The sequence below is a fragment of the Suncus etruscus genome, chromosome 5, assembly GCF_024139225.1.
Source record: "Suncus etruscus isolate mSunEtr1 chromosome 5, mSunEtr1.pri.cur, whole genome shotgun sequence".
In the NCBI taxonomy this organism is placed as follows: Eukaryota; Metazoa; Chordata; class Mammalia; order Eulipotyphla; family Soricidae; genus Suncus; species Suncus etruscus.
The window spans coordinates 104,809,932-104,827,193 of NC_064852.1; the positions used below are offsets into that span (position 1 = coordinate 104,809,932).

General features: G+C 36.0%; 1 protein-coding gene and 1 non-coding gene across 2 annotated transcripts in view; both read left to right on the forward strand.

The window, feature by feature from the left end:
• COLEC10 (collectin subfamily member 10) overlaps positions 1-17,262 on the forward strand; it is a 64,225-nt gene that overhangs the window by 27,083 nt on the left and 19,880 nt on the right. Inside the window, exons 2-3 of the mRNA XM_049773495.1 lie at positions 5,261-5,332; positions 13,060-13,131. Of these exons, the coding sequence (XP_049629452.1) occupies positions 5,261-5,332; positions 13,060-13,131 (144 nt within the window). The remainder of the gene's footprint in view (positions 1-5,260; positions 5,333-13,059; positions 13,132-17,262) is intronic.
• LOC126009877 (U1 spliceosomal RNA) lies at positions 13,457-13,620 on the forward strand. Its single transcript, XR_007496055.1, has one exon. It is a non-coding gene; the product is annotated as a U1 spliceosomal RNA (small nuclear RNA).

The window sequence follows — 17,262 nt, forward strand, 5'->3', positions numbered from 1 at the left end:
CAGAGATTTTCAATGATATATATGTAATTTTTAAAACTATTCAGTAAATAAGTGACACATTTAAAATGCATTTTGTAGTTCTCAGTAGTAGATATAATTTTTTCTATCACTGAGTGAAAATGTTCTTAGTGAAGAGTGAAGAGTTTACACACAAGGGAAGAAACAATATCTATATAAAATTTATTAATATAGTGGAAAAAGGGAAAATATTTCTGATGATATATATGATAATGACCATTATTTTATTCCTCCTTGCATTCTTCTGACAACAAAAGAGGACTTTTGCAAGTGCCAGATGGTACTAAACGAAGTTCAAATGTTGCCTCCTTCAAGATATATAATACTGTGAAATTAAATTTTTCTTCATTTTAGAGATGAAACAAACTCAGAAATAAAAGGTCCAACTCCATCTTCCCCTTAAGCCATGACTTAGGGATCACTGTGTGGAAATGGCTTTGTTGAAAGAATTTAAGATCGATTTAGGTGAAGATCTAAAAAACTAGGTGAATGGGGAGAAGGCTGACCATAACAGATCTCAAGGAGATGCAAATATTTTGATGAAATAAAGTTTTAATTGGAGAATGAAAATTATTGGAAAGTAATTTCCAATAAGTGCCACTGGTATATAGGGTTGCTATGCAATATAATTAATAAAACTATTAAAATTTCCAAGGAAATAATTCAATTTGCATGTAGAGAAAAATATGTAGAGGGGAGAGAATTTTTATTTTAAGCTAAGATCCTGATATCATGAAGAAAACACATTAGACTTCCTTTTTTTACCCTTATTTAAGCACCATGATTGTGTACATAATTGTAGTTGAGTTTCAGTCATAAAAAAGAACACCTCTCACTCACCAGTAACATTCCCCCACCAATGCTCCCATCTCTCTCTCTCCCTACCCCCTGCCTATATTCCAGACAGGCTTTCTACTTTTCTCACTACATTGTCATGGTAGTTGTTAGTGTAGTTATTTCCCTAATAACATTCACCACTCTTTGTGGTGAGCATCACATAGAAAGCCAGTCCTTCCAGCCCTCATCTCTGTTGTCTCTGGGCATTATTACAATAATGTCTTTTGTTTTTATTAAAACCCATAGATGAGTGAGACTCTTCTCTGTATATCTCTCTCCCTCTGACTTATTTCACTCAGCATAATAGATTCCATGTACATCCATGTATAGGAAAATTTCATGACTTCATCTTTCCTGACAGCTGCATAATATTCCATTGTGCATATGTACCACAGTTTCTTTATTCATTCTTCTGTTGAATAGCATCTTGGTTCTTTCCAGAACCTGGCTATTGTAAATAGTGCTACAATGAATATAGGTGTGAAGAAGGCATTTTTGTATTGAAACACATTATACTTCTTATGCCTCTCAATTTAAAGGCTGATGAACAGAAAGATTCCTAAGAACTTTCCTTAAACTTATATGATTGTTTGTGGCCGTGAGAAAAGTGCAACTTACAGTGAAATTTCCTTAGTGTTTTCAAAACCAATCTGCTAATTTTTAAAAAATTGCTTTCTTTGAATAGGAGTACTGACCTGTGTTTGCTATTTTATTTCAAACTTAGAATTTAATTATAGAAGACTATTTGCTTGTCTAGAGGACAAATAGATCCTACCTAAGAAAAATTAGTCAACTGGAATTCTGCTGAGGGATTATCGCAGCAAGGGTGTGGTCTGGGGATAGTGTGTGTGTGTGTGTGTGTGTGTGTGTGTGTGTGTGTGTGTGTGTTGTGAAACAAATCATTTCTATGGAATTGGAATTCGTTTTTCTTTGATAGCTTTTCATTTAATTTTAAAGTGTAAGTGGCTATTTTTAAAGGAAGTCTAAATTGCCCTACTAATCCAATGAAATATTGACAAGAGAATAGAAGCCAGCTACTGTGAGCTATAGGGGGGGGGTCCTTTTCAAAGCTTGCTTTTATACCACTCTTCTATTCTCATTAAAGCAAGTCCCAGAGATCAAATGAATCATGGACTGAAGCTTAAGGCAAGGGCACGAGTTGTTTACTTCATCTCTGCCAGAGACTGCTCATCACAAGACTGGGATGCAGGCACGTAGGTCACAAGTATAATAATCCTATTTTCACCCTCCTTTGTCTCCATCAGAAACCACCAGGGAGCAGCAGATAACTAAGTAATTCATCTGGCTGCTTCTAGTTAGGCACTTGTTTAAAAATGAACAAGCTCACAGGAAGAGAAAGATAAGAAATAATTCATATCTGTGTATTTTTGGGGAATAAGAAAATGCCTCTCAAATATTGCTTTTTGGTAAGCATGACTTGCGATTTTGTCCTCATTTTATAAAACAATCCTATAAGTCCCAGCAATGTTAATTAACATAGAAATTTGTTCCCAATTATATAGCTTGTTCAGAACATGAACTTTGAAGGCAAATGACCTGATTTGAATCCTGACTTTCTTACTTACAAACAATCTAAAGCTGAGGTGTTACCTGACCTCTCTTTGACCCATTTTCTCCTCTGCAAAATGGATGGAAGAACAGGATTTATTTCAAAGGCTTTTGGGAGATCAATGACAGAACCCACATCAAACACCAGGATCCCTTGAGCTTGTATTGTATATGCAATATACAATTAATACTTCTTACATTTGGAAAACTTTTATACCTCACAGGTTATATTCCATTCCACTCTACTAGGCACCAAAGTAAAGCACTGTGCTAAAGTCTAGGCATGTTAGAATAAATCACTCATAACCCCAGTTATCCTACAATCCCTGATGATTATAAGAAATGGCACAGATTAAAAAAGATGACTGAGAGGAAAGTGTTATTTTACACAATAGCAGTAATTAGAGAATAGAACCCACCTGACAGTTTTTATGAGGGATTCCTAAAAGAAAATATTTTGTTACTTCATCTTTCTTAAAATCCTCGGGAATAAGGTATTATTCTGTCCATTCTACCAATGAGAAAAACAAGTCTCAGAAAAAGTCAAGGATTTCCCAGCACTCCTCATTAGGTGGATGGCAATGCCAGGTCTCCATTTTCCCAAACTCTAACAAGGATGCATTCCCTGAGAATTAAGTCATTAACATAATAAGTTAGGTTTTCAATTTTTTATTCTTCCCAGCTTCTTGTTTAAAATGGAACAAAAAATATTTTTCTGCATGTCTCCTTTTCTCCCTGATAAAATTTATTCAGTGTAAGTTCTCTAAAATTTATCATCCCTAAGGGTCGCAGAATCTTGTCTTAAGAATGTACGTATTTTCCAAAGGGCATATGAAGGGAGAGAGAGTCATATATTAAATCCTATTTCTGCCACCATCAGGCTTTATGACCAGAGAAAGTTCATAACTTCCATGACACCATGTTGGTTGTTCCATTCATGAATGCCATTAGTTTTTTTTTACCCCATACAGCTGCTGTGATGATGACAAAGGCACAGTTCCCAGCACACATTGTAACTGCTCGGTAAACATTGATAATTAACTTGAAATTGAAAATGCCATCTTGTCCATTTACGTCAATCCTCATTACAGAACTAATCTTCATTTTCTTTTTCAAAAATTTGCACAGGAGATTCTAGAACTTCACTATGATATGATATGTTGCATATGATGTGATATGTTGCAGAGCTTGAACAATCTCACAACCAGGAAGTCTAACAATTTAATCTTCACTTATAACTTAATATAAAATATCATCATTCTGATTCCAGAAGAATATCAGAGAATTTTTGGTTATGTTTTTCCTGGATAAATTAGTGAATATATCAGCCTTTCCTCTCTTAAAATATTTATTCCTATGAATATTTTTTTCTCTCTACTTTCCTTTGGTTATGTACCAAGTTCCTTCATGTTCATAAATTACTGTAGTGATAATTCAGGTTATAATATTGCATGTTATACTCTTCATTTTCAAAGCACATTCAGGTGTTAGATTGTTGATTCAAAAACAATTGGTATAATTAGAGAGAGAAGGATTATCCACAAATTAAGGACAATGAAAATGAATCTTGGAAATAGGAGTAATGGACACTAGTATTAAGCATTGCTCATGCCCAGGTCTTTTATTTTTATTTCCTATCTAAACTTTTAGAGAACTCTTTGAGGTAGCTGGTTTTAAGTTCAAATTGTAGAAGATGAGACTCAGAAAAAGAAGTCATATATTCAACTTCCTCAAATAGTGAATTGTAAAGGTGAGACTCAATTCTCGAACTATCCTTCTCCTCAACTAATACATTTCATCACTGATTTAAGTAGGTTTCCTTCACCAACTGGTGAGCATCATGATATTTAAATCTGCATATCCTGGTGTACCATCAAATACGTCTTTCATGAAAGGCATCATTTTGTAAGCTCCTATTGCTTTGGTGCAAGGCAAGAGTAATCCCTCTGAATAAGATAGTCTCTGCTCACCCAGAACTGCTCTGTAATACTTCCCCATTCCTAGGTACTTTTCTGTTCTTAGCTTCCTGGTTCATGCCTACAGTTTGAAGGCTCCCAAGCATATAAAGAGCAATTAATTTATATATAATAGCTCCCCCTTATCTATGGTCAACCAAAGTCCAACAAGAACATTTAAAATGCAAGTTAGAAGTAAGATATTTTGAGATGAGAATGTACTTCTATCAAAGTACATTGTAATTGTTCTAGTTTATTTTCAGTTATTGTTGCTCACCTCTTATGTCTAATTTTCATATTAAAAATGCATCATATTTATGTATAGGAAAAAATTAAAGAGTTATGTTCTATTTGATTTCACTGAAAAGGTCTTAGTATAATAAATTTCCAATGAATAAGGAATGCTACTCTAGATGTGAACTCTAGATATGGACTTTAGATATACTCTAGATATGGACTTGCATATGTACAAAGTTATTTTATAGATGTATGTAAAATTTTTGATAATCACATATATAAGTTTAAATATAATTTTATAGTTTTATAAAGCTAGTACAACTATTCAGCATATCAATATATGCCTTCATATATTTTCCAGAACTTTCCAGATTCTCTAAAAAGAGTAAAATTTTAGGCAAACTTTTAAAGAATTTTAAGGGATTTACCATCAAATATATTTTTAGACATAAATTTGGAATGGAGAAAAGAGAGAGAGAAAATAGTTTATTCTCTTGCCTCAAGTGTCCTTGATACTATCAAAGTCTGTATTCATCTCAGATTTTTAGGTAAATCTTAATTAAGAGATGAATTGTTATCCTAGTCCTGGGAAGTATGTAGTTGTATTTTTATTTGAGCTGCTCCACTCTTTTTTATTTCAAAAGGAGATGATGGTGAAAAAGGAGACCTTGGTGACGAAGGGAAGCATGGAAAAGTGGGACGTATGGGGCCAAAAGGTAAGTAAAATAGCTCAACATTGAACCTGTAGATTTCACTTTCTCTTTACTACCCTTACTCTGGAAACGAGACACTTTCATGAAATCCTTTGCTCTGAAGATTTGTGAGATGTCAACATTTCATGACATAATCTTCAAACTGAATCCTCTAGCTATGGGAGAGATGTCCTCAGGGAAAATTCTAGGAAATAGTAGTTTCTGGGACATGTAAGAATCTATCAATTTTAGAAAAATATGTGTTCATAGCTTTGGCTTGTTTCCAAGTAACTCGTGATGTCTGATTTAGAGTACAAAAAGAAAAAGCAAAAGTAGCAGAAAGGGCTTTCAGGTTCATAGATTCACTCTCTTTTCTCCAAGATATCATAACCTTTAGTGATGTAGGAGAAAGGTAGAAAAACAAAGATGAGGGCAATTAAGGGAAGTTTTTCAACTCAGTCTCCAGTGCTCATGAATCACTCTTGGCTTGGCACTCAGGAATTACTCCTGGTGGACTCTGGGGACAATATTGGATGCCGGGACTTATATATGGGTTGACCACATACAAGTTAAGGGACTTAAGCTGTACTATTACTCAGCAGCAACACATGTATTTTAAGCACTAGATCTATTTCCTGTCAGCTGAGACAAAGAGTCAAGTAGAAATTTTTAAATCTCCAGTAGTTGTAGTTAAAAAGAAAAGCCTCACAGTCCCTTGAGACCTCATTAGAGAAATATTGAATAAGACATTTTTAGTATATTATAAATATATACAATCAATTGCAAAATTATTGTCACAAAAACAAAGCTTTGTAACTGGTAAGTATATTGATGTTATCATAGACAGCCATGAAAAATATTAGGGCCTGCCCAGTGATTTCTGACTGTGAGTGTTGCCTCTGTGTGTTTTTCCACTGTCCTGTCTCCGAAACCTCTTGGGAGTGGGCCGAAAAAGGCCCAGAAAAATAGCACTCCCAGAGGCTCACCCAAGGGCTGGAGCACCAAAGAACTGTGTCAAACCATGAAAACTGGCTATCCGCAGATAGGAAGGTTGCCTGTTTGTGATGTCAGGCTGGGTAAATCTATGCCCACCCAGTGATTCCCGACTGTGAGTGTTGCCTGTGTGTGTTTTTCCACCGTCCTTTCTCCAAAATCTCTTAGGAGTGGGCCAAAAAGAGCCCAGAAAAATAGCACTCCACTGCCGCGTACTCTTTCTACCCAATGAACTCCACCATAACAGGCAGAAAAAAATCACACTACAAGCAGGAAAATAGGGAAACCTCGCAGGAAATCAACATGCACAGAGAATGAAGACAATAGCTCGGATGACCTAAAAAACTTTGACCATCTAATAACCTCTCAGACAAGGAGTTTAGAATAGCAATATGGAAGATGTTTCTAGAACTCAAAGAAAGCATAGATCGATCTGAACAAAACTCAAAGACAGAAATAATAAAAGTCCAAACTGAAATAACAGATCTAAAAAACATGGTAGCTGAACTGAAAAACTCAGTAGATGGCCTCGCCAGCAGGGTAAAAGCAGCTGAGGACAGATTCGGCATGCTGGAAGATGAGATGCAAAAAAACTCAACACAGCAGAAGAAATTGGAAAAAAACTTAAGACAAACAATCAGGCAATGGTAAAAGTACTCAAGGAATGTGAACAAATGAAAAAAGAAGTCTTTGATAAACTCAACAGAAACAACATAAGAATGATTGGAGTCCCAGAGACACAGGTAGGAGATCTCCTGGAAGAATCGACTGTCAAAGACATTATCAAAGAGATACTCCCAGAGTTAAAGACTACATGCAATCCTGCATGCCCGAAGAGTACCAGCTAAAAGAGACCCAAAGAAAAACACCCCAAGACACACCTCGTTACAATGACAAATCCCACAGATAGAGATAGAATACTAAAAGCAGCAAGATCAAAAAGGGAAATTACATTCAAAGTAGCATCCCTAAGACTTACAGCAGACATGTCACAAGAAACTCTCAAGGCCAGAAGACAGTGGTGGGATATTGTGACAAGACTGAATGAAATGGATGCCTCAACGAGAATACTGCACCCTGCCTGACTCACGTTCAGGTTTGAAGGAAGGATACATAGCTTCATGGATAAACAACAGTCAGAAACTTCACAGATGAAAAAACCAGCCTTAAAGGAAAAACTGAAAGGTCTACTTTCAGACAAGAGAGACCAACAAACACATCAAACTTATTTACAAAGATGACATTAAATACTAGGACAATCATATCCCTCAATATCAATGGACTAAATTAATCAATTAAAAGACACAGAGTGGCAAAATGGGTCAAAAAGATGAATCCAGCCTTCTGCTGCCTAAAAGAAACACACCTGAATAGTCAGAACAAACATAGACTCAAAATTAAAGGCTGGAGGAAAATCATCCAATCAAACAACAAACTTAAAAAAGCTGGGGTGGCCATATTAATATCTGATGACACCAACTTTACACTCAGAAAAGTGGTAGGGGACAAAGATGGACACTATGTACTAATCAAGGGATATGTGCAACAGGAAGAAATCAGACTATTAAACATATATGCACCCAATGAGAGACCTGCAAATTATCTAATACAATTACTTACAAATCTGAAAGAAATCAATAATAAAACAATAATTGTGGGAGACCTCAACACGGCCATGTTAACACTTGATAGGTCAACCAGAGTGAAACCCAAAGAAACATACTAACCCTAAAAAGAGTAGTGGAAGAAAGAGGACTAGTAGATATATATAGGACACTCCACCCCCCCAAAAAAACTGGATAGACATTCTTCTCCAATGTACATGGGTCATTTTCCAGGATAGACCACATACAGATACAAAAAACATACCTTCATAAAATCAAGAGGATAGAAATCTTGCAGGCTACCTTTGCTGACCACAAGGTCTGAAATTAGATGTGAACTACAAAGCCACACAAAAAAAAATCTTTAACAATTGGAAATTAAACACCCTGTTACTGAACAACCAGTGGGTCCGAGATGAAATCAAAGGGGAAATCAAAACTTTCCTGGAAACAAATGATAATGAAGACACAAACTGCCAGAATCTATGGGACACAGCAAAAGCGGTTTTGAGAGGAAAATTTATAGCTTTACAAGCACACATCAGGAAGGAAGAAGGGGCATACCTGAATAACTTAATGACGCAGCTCACAAAATTAGAAAATGACCAACAAAGGGAACCAAAAATAGGGAGACAGAAGGAAATAACAAAACTAAAAGCAGAAATCAATGAAGTGGAAAACCAAAAAACGATCCGAAAGATCAACAAAAGCAGAAGTTGGTTCTTTGAAAAAATAAACAAGATTGATAGACCATTGGCAAAACTCACCAAGAAAGAGAGAGAAACCTGATAACCCATATTAGAAATGAAGGGGAGATCAGGACACATACTGCAGAGATACAAGGTTAATCCGAGACTACTTTGAGAAACTTTACGATAATAAACATGACAACCTAAAAAAATGGATAAATTATTGGAAACTTATAACCTTTCACAATTAAATAAGGAAGATATAGCATATCTAAACACCCCAACACTACAGAGAAAATTGAAACTGTAATCAAACAGCTGCCTAAAAAGAAAAGCCCAGGCCCAGATGGATTTACTAATGAATTATTTCAAATCTTTCAAGAGGAGCTACTACCAATCCTAGCCAGGCTCTTCTATGAAATTGAAGAAAAAGGAATACTACCAAACAGCTTCTATGAAGCCAGCATCACCTTGATACCAAAACCATTCAGAGAGGCTGCAAAAAAAGAAAATTACAGAAAATATCCCTGATGGATGCAGATGGAAAGACCTTCAACAAAATCCTGGCAAATAGGATCCAATGCATCATCAAGAAGATCATACACTATGACCAAGTAGGTTTTATCCCAGGAATGCAAGGATGGTTTAACATCCATAAATCTATCAACACCATACACAACATCAACAACAAGAAAAATAAAAATCACATGATCATAACAACAGATGCATAGAAAGCATTTGATAAGTTCCAAAACCCATTCTTGATCAAAACTCTCAGCAAGATTGAATAAAATGAATCTTTCTCAATCTAGTTGAAGCCATCTACCACAAGCCAATGGCAAATATTATCCTCAATGGAAAAAACCTAAAAGCCTTTCCTCTAAACTCTGGTACAAGACAAGGCTGTCCTCTCTCACCACTCCTCTTCAACATAGTACTTGAATTGCTTGCTGTAGCGATCAGGCAAGAAAAAGATATCAAGGGATTCCATATAGGAAAGGAAGAAGTCAAGCTCTCACTGTTTGCAGATGACATGATACTCTACTTAGAAAACTCTAAAGACTCTACCAAAAAGCTTCTAGAAACAATAGACTCATATAGCAAGGTGGCAGGCTACAAAATTAACACACAGAAATTAATGGCCTTTTTATACACCAATAATGATAGGAAAGAGATGGACATCAAGAAGGCAATCCCATTCACATTAGTGCCATACAAACTCAAATAACTTGGAGTCAATTGACCAAAAACATGAAGGACCTATACAAAGAAAATTATAAAGCCCTGCTCCAAGAAATAAGAGAGGACACACGGAAAAGTAAACACGTACCGTGTCATGGATTGGCAGGATTAACATCATTAAAATGGTAACATTCCCCAAAGCATTATACAGTTTTAATGTGATCCCTATAAGGAGATCCATAACATTCTTTAAAAAAGTGGATCAAACACTTATGAAGTTCATCTGGAACAATAAACACCCTCAAATAGCTAAAGCACTCCTAGGGAAATGGAGTATGGGAAGCATTACTTTCCCCAACTTTAAACTGTATTACAAAGCAATAGCTATCAAAACAGCATGGTATTGAAATAAAGACAGACCCTCAGATCAGTGGAATAGGCTTGAGTTCTCAGACATTGTTCCCCAGACATACAACCACCTAATTTTTGGCAAGGGAGCAAAAAAATTTAAGTGGAGCAGGGAAAACCTCTTCAGCAAGTGGTGCTGCAGAACTGATTAGTCACTTGCAAAAAAGTGAACATAGACCCCCAGTTAACATCATGTACAAAGTTAAAATCCAAATGGATTAAAGACCTTGATATCATACCTGATACTATAAGTTATATAGAACAACACGTAGGTAAAACAGTCCATGACATTGAGACTAAAGGCATCTTCAAGGAGGAAACTGCACTTTCCAAACAATTGGAAACAGAGATCAACAGATGGGAATACTTTAAGCTGAGAAGCTTCTGCACCTCAAAATAAATAGTGCCCAGGATACAAGAACCACCCTCCATGTGGGAGAAACTATTCACCCAATACCCATCAGATAAAAGGCTAATATCCAAAATATACAGGGCACTGACAGAACTTTACAAGAAAAAAAAATCATCTAATCCCATCAAAAAATGGGGAGAAGAAATGAACAGACACTTTGATTAAAAAAAAAAAAAGAAATACAAATGACCAAAAGGCACATGAAAAAAATGCTCCTCATCACTGATCATCAGGGAGATGCAAATCAAAACAATAATGAGATAGCATCTCACACCACAGAGATTGGCACACATCACAAAGAATAAGAACAATTGGTGCTGGCGGGGATGTGGAGAGAAAGGAACTCTTATCCACTGTTGGTGGGAATGCTGTCTAGTCCAACCTCTATGGAAAGCGATATGGAGATTCCTCCCATATCTGGAAATTGAGCTCCTATACTATCCAGCTATACCACTCCTAGGAATATACCCTAGCAACACAAGAATACAATACAAAAACCCCTTCCTCACACCTATGTTTTTTGCAGCACTATTCACAATAGTCAGGCTCTGGAAACAACCAAGTTGCCCTTCAACAGAAGAATGGCTAAAGAAACTGTGGTACATATACACAATGGAATATTATGCAGTAGTCAGGAGAGATGAAGTCATGAAATTTTCCTATACATGGATGTACATGGATGTACATGTAGTCTATTATGCTGAGTGAAATAAGTCAGAGGGAGAGAGAGATGCAGAATAGTCTCACTCATCTAGGGGTTTTAAGAAAAAGAAGTTATTTTTGCAACAATCCTCAGAGACAATGACAGGAGGGCTGGAACTTCCAGCTCGCTTCATGAAGCTCACCACAAAAGAGTGGTGAGTGCAATTATAGAAATAACTACACTGAGAACTAAAATAATCATGTGAATGAATGAGGGAACTGGAAAGCCTCTCTAAAGTACAAGATGGAGTGGGGTGTGATGGAGGGAGATTTGGGACATTGGTGGTGGGAATGTTGGCACTGGTGAAGGGGAGTGTTCTTTACATGACTGAAACCTAATCACAATCATATTTGTAATCAAGATGTTTAAATAAATTAAAAAATACTAAAAAAAGAAAATATTAGTAAAAAGGTTGGAGAAATTTACCAGTCCTAAGGTATTTATTTATCTCACAAAACTCTATTAGGGATAATCTCTATTATTTGACCACTACATTTTATTATGTGTATTTCTTATATATCCTTTTTGACAGGGAGTGAAGAGTTATTAGGAGTGAGGATGCAGAAATGGGGAGCTTAGTTGTTTTGATTTGTGATGCTGAAGATCAAATTTAGACTTCAGCTATTTCAGACATGTACCATATCAATGAGCTATATTCCCAGTACCACTTTACTGCTTTGTTAAGGAAAAAGAGAGACAAACTTTAATTTTTTGTTTCTGGGTCACACCTGGCCATGTTCAAGGTTTATCCTTGTAAATCTCTCCTAGCAGTACGCAGGGGACCATATAGGGTGCCAGGGATAGTAATGGGATAAACCTCATGTGAGGCAAGTGCCCTCCCTGCTGTGTTATTGCTTCAATTATTTATTTTACCTTTTTACTTTTAAAATTATATTTTTACTTTTTCCATTTGGGTACTTTTAGCTCATCCCCAGCAATGCTCAGAAGCTACTTACTTCTGGTGGTGCTTGGGGGATCATATGATGTGCAGGGGACCACACCCAATTCAGCCATGTACAAAACAAATGTTCTACTTGATGTACTATTGCTCTGGCCCCATCATTTTATTTTTTGTTTTGTTTGTTTTCTCTGATCAGGAATATTAGATCATGGGGCTACTAGGATTTGCAACCACAATTTGAAGTTATAGTCTCATTCTTGTTAAGACAGGACCATTAAACTACTGAGCATTCTTTCAGGCCCTTGAAATCCTACTCTTCTAGAAAGAGAAGCAAAAGAATTTCCACAAGACTTTGAATAGAATGCTTTGGCTCAGCCCCTCCCTTGGAGTTAACATGCTCTGCTATTGACCTTTTAGAAATATTACCATTGGTATACATATTAATATCTGCTCTGACACAAAATTTAATTTTATTGCCTAAATTAGAAGGATATAAAACTAGATAATGTAGGTAAAATATGGACATAAACTTTTCTCAGAAAAGTAAAGCTTTTTACTTTTACATACACATACATATATATATATATATATATATATATATTTGGGTCACATCCGGCAGCGCTTAAGGCTTACTCCTGGCTCTATGCTCAGAAATTGCTCTTGGCAGGCTTGGGGAACCACATGAAATGCCGGGATTCCAACCACCATCCTTCTGCATCTAAGGCAAATGCCTTACTGCTATGCTATCTCTCAGCCCCCAGGTGAATATATTATGTTAGCCACATCTTTAAATATATAAAAATAATAAGCATAAAATATTATGTATATTATGTATAAAATAATATGCTTTGCTTTTTAGGAATTAAGGGAGAACTGGGTGATATAGGAGACCAGGGAAATATTGGCAAGACCGGACCTATTGGCAAGAAAGGTAAGTGTTATTTTACAATTCTTAAGTAGCATTTTAACACCAACTGAGCATACCCTAGATATATTTTAAAGGAAATTATCTCCTTTCTTTCCTTTAAAATATGAGTATTTCATTTCTTCACATTTTAACTTTTTTTCCATAGACATAAACAGTATATCTTTAAACAAAAAGATCTTGAGAGAAATTAAACTAAAACTGAGAAATAGAATCAAACATGAAGTTCTGATTCTCTATGTAGAATGGTCTCTTAAAATTCATTGGCTGTAGTTCTTGAATCAGTTAAAATGAATTTAATAATCTACTATAGTAGTTTAAAATAATTCTTATACTTACTTGGCAGGGGAGATTCTATGATCACAAAGGTGGTTTTCCCAGGTTGAGGCTTATCCATTGCACTCCGGATGTGCTGACCCCTGTGATTTCCCCAAATGTGGGAAACTCGACTGCAAAATTTGTGGTAGAGGGGGACTGTATTCGTGCTCTCTCCTGGAAAAAAAATTTCTTCATGACTAAAGTCATCAGAGGATGTAATACTTATATTATGAAATATAATAGAATCATCCTATATCTGGAATATAGTACAATAGAAATGTAAAGTCTGTCTATGCCTATCTCTTTATCTACACTATTCTGTTTTGAGTCCTGACTAGGGTTGTACATAATTTTAGCTTCCAATAACAGAAATACACATTCTCTTTGTCTAAGAACTCCTCTGCTTTCTTCTTTCATAAATCTGCATGGTAGCAGATTCTAAGTATTTTCAATATTCAATATACACACACACTTTTGTACTTTGTTTTTATAAACAAAGAAAAATGTGGCTTTATTGAAACAAACTCATTCAAGAAATTGAGACTTTCTTGGAAAACATTCTATCTCATTACTAAAGGAATGAGGTGAAAGAGTAAAGCAAAGTCTAAAGATAGACTGGCCTAGGCCTTAAAAGACAGTTATAAATGGCTGAGGGTAGAGGGCAAAAGGCAACAGAGACAAGGAAGAGTTGACTTTCAAAGTGACTGAGATATAGGATTAAGTAGCCACACTATTTTCAGGCCATTTCCTCATTCACGCCCAGGTCCATGAGCTGCAGAATTCCTGTCATCACTCTCCTTACTGTTGTGGTCTGTTGCCTTCCCTTTTGCTCCACAACACACTAGAAACTTAGCAGGAAACCAAATATAAAAGGTATATTTATTTCATCTGCAAAAATAAATAGCAGTTTTATGTGAGATCTTTTTTTCCCTTTAATTTATTTTTGGTTTTGGGATGCACCTGGCTGTGCTTAAGGTTTTTTTTTTTTTTTTTTTTTTTTTTTTTTTTTTTTTTTTTTTTTTTTGTGGCTCTATGCTTAAGGATAATACCTAGTAATGCTCATATGCAGTATCAAACCTATGTCAGCTATGTGGTAGATAGGTACCTAGGTACCTTATCCCTGTACTATCTCTCTGGCCAAATGGAACCCTATTTTTAAGGTAGATTATCCAAATGTCTGATATGCAGTAAAACTTAATAAATATATAGTTAGGAATAAAAAAGTGATGAAGTAATTAAAAATTCATAAAGACTTCTTGATTTGTCCTTTTATTTATTCTATATAGAAAATATATAGGAAAATTCTATAATTCTATATTCTTTATTTTATAAATATAAAGATTATACCCAGAATCATGATCCTGTTCTATAGTTTCCCTTGACACTAATTTTCTATTTCTTCCAGAAATACCTTGTCAAAATTTATAAACATCTCCTGGAAGTTTTTGAAGTATTCTCAATATTGTTGCTCATATGGATTAATTTCCTTTTAATATGTATTTTGAAACATACTGTTCTGATGTGATCAATGACCCTTCCATATATTTTTATTGAATGATTCCAAGTTTCTGTACTTGTTTAATGTTGCGTAAAAAATGTAGCTTTCTGAATATTTACCTTCAAGAATAAAAGAAAAAAAAAGGAAGATTTAGTAAATTAACATAATCTTCTAGAAAAATTAGTACTTTTACTTAAGGTAACAATTCTTTTACAGTGAAAACATTATGATAGTTCCAAAGCAACCCATAGTACTTCAACTTTAAGATAGCTATTACCGATATGTTCCCACTTATGGGCCAAAATAAGTTGTGTCTGTGGCACTCACCTAGAATTCATTTGGAGGAAATAATCATTAGAATTAGAATTAATTTTAATTAATTAATCATTAGAGAATCATCCTTTATGGACTAAGTTTTAGCTTACTCTCCTTTACTGTCTATATGGTTTAGAGTATAGAAGCTAAAATAGGGTGAAATTATAGTCAAGAAGAGCTCACCTCAAAATAACATTACCTCTCATTACCTTTTCCATTCTCCTTAAGAACTTATTAGTCGACCAGGCGGGGAAAATCCGCGAAAGTACACCGGCCCAGTGGGGCTCAGCTGTGAAAGACTGTGAGTGTGACCTGTCTATGTCTGTCTACTGTCCTCTTGCGTGAAACTCTTGCGAGTGGGGCAAAAAGAGGCTCAGAGGAGCACGGCCGCTCCGCTTCGCTACGCGGCCGTGCACTCTTTCTAAGGAAAGAACTCCATTGCAACAAGAAGGAAAAATCACACTAAGAACGGCGTTATATCACAGAAGCAAACATTTCTCTCTGGACTGTCTTCTCTGTTACATGCTCGGGCCTAAGATTTGACCCAGTGTGAGGCTTCATCCACGGAGGACTCCCCTCCCTTAGAGGCAAGTCAGCCCATCCAGAAAGGGAGGAGCCAGAGGAGTGTGCTGCCTACATCATATAGACAATGAATACCACTACAACACGTAGAAAAACCCACAATACAAATGTGACAATGGGGAAACAGCGCAGGCCAGCATCAGACATAGAGAATGAAGATGACAATTCTGAGGACCAGATAATGACTGAACAACTAATCAACCTCTCAGATAAGGACTTTAGACTAGCAATATGGAAGGTGCTCAACAGACTCCAAGAAACCATGGATCGAGTTGAACAGAACACTAATAAGAACCAAGAAAATATGAAGGCAGAAATGACAAAACTCCAAACTGAAATAACATGTCAACTAACAGGCCTGAAAAACTCAGTAAACGAAGTGAATGACAAAATGGATAAGCTCTGGGACAGGGTATCAGAAGCTGAGAATAGACTTGGTGCTGTGGAAGATGAGATACATAACAATTCCATACAGCAGGAGAGATTGGACAAAAAACTTAAAGCAAATGAGCAGACAATGGAAAAATTAGTCAAAGAATGGGAACAGACGAAAATAGAAGTCTATGATAAGATCAACAGAAACAACTTAAGAATCATTGGAGTCCCAGAGACCCAGGAAGAAAATTTCCAGGAAGAATCAATGGTCAAGAACATCATTAAAGAGAAACTTCCAGAGCTAAAGAATATATGTGATCAAATCCTGCATGCCCGAAGAGTACCAACCAAAAGAGACCCCAGAAAAACCACCCCAAGACACATCCTAGTCACAATGACAAATCCCACAGATAGAGACAGAATTCTGAAAACAGCAAGATCAAAAGGGGAAATCATGTTCAAGCAAGCTTCCCTGAGATTTACAGCAGACCTGTCACCAGAAACACTCAATGCCAGAAAGCAGTGGTGGGATATTGTGACAAGACTGAATGAAATGAATGCTTCACCCAGAATACTATACCCAGCAAAACTCACTTTCCGGTTTGATGGAAGAATACATGGTTTCACAGACAAAAAACAGCTCAGAAACTTCACAGACACAAAACCAGTCTTAAGAGAAAAACTGAAAGACCTAATCTAAGACAAGACTACCCAAAAGACACACCAAATTTTGAAATAAAGATGGCGTTAAATCCCAGGACAATTCTTTCTCTCAACGTCAATGGACTAAATGCACCAGTTAAGAGACACAGAGTGGCTAAATGGATCAAAAAACTCAATCCAACCTTCTGCTGCCTACAAGAAACGCACCTGAATAGTCAGAACAAACATAGACTCAAAATAAAAGGCTGGAGAAAAGTTATCCAAGCAAACAACACCCATAAAAAAGCTGGAGTGGCCATACTAATATCAGATAATGCAAACTTTATACTCAGGAAGGTTGTAAGGGACAAAGACGGACATTTTATATTAATCAAGGGGTACGTAGA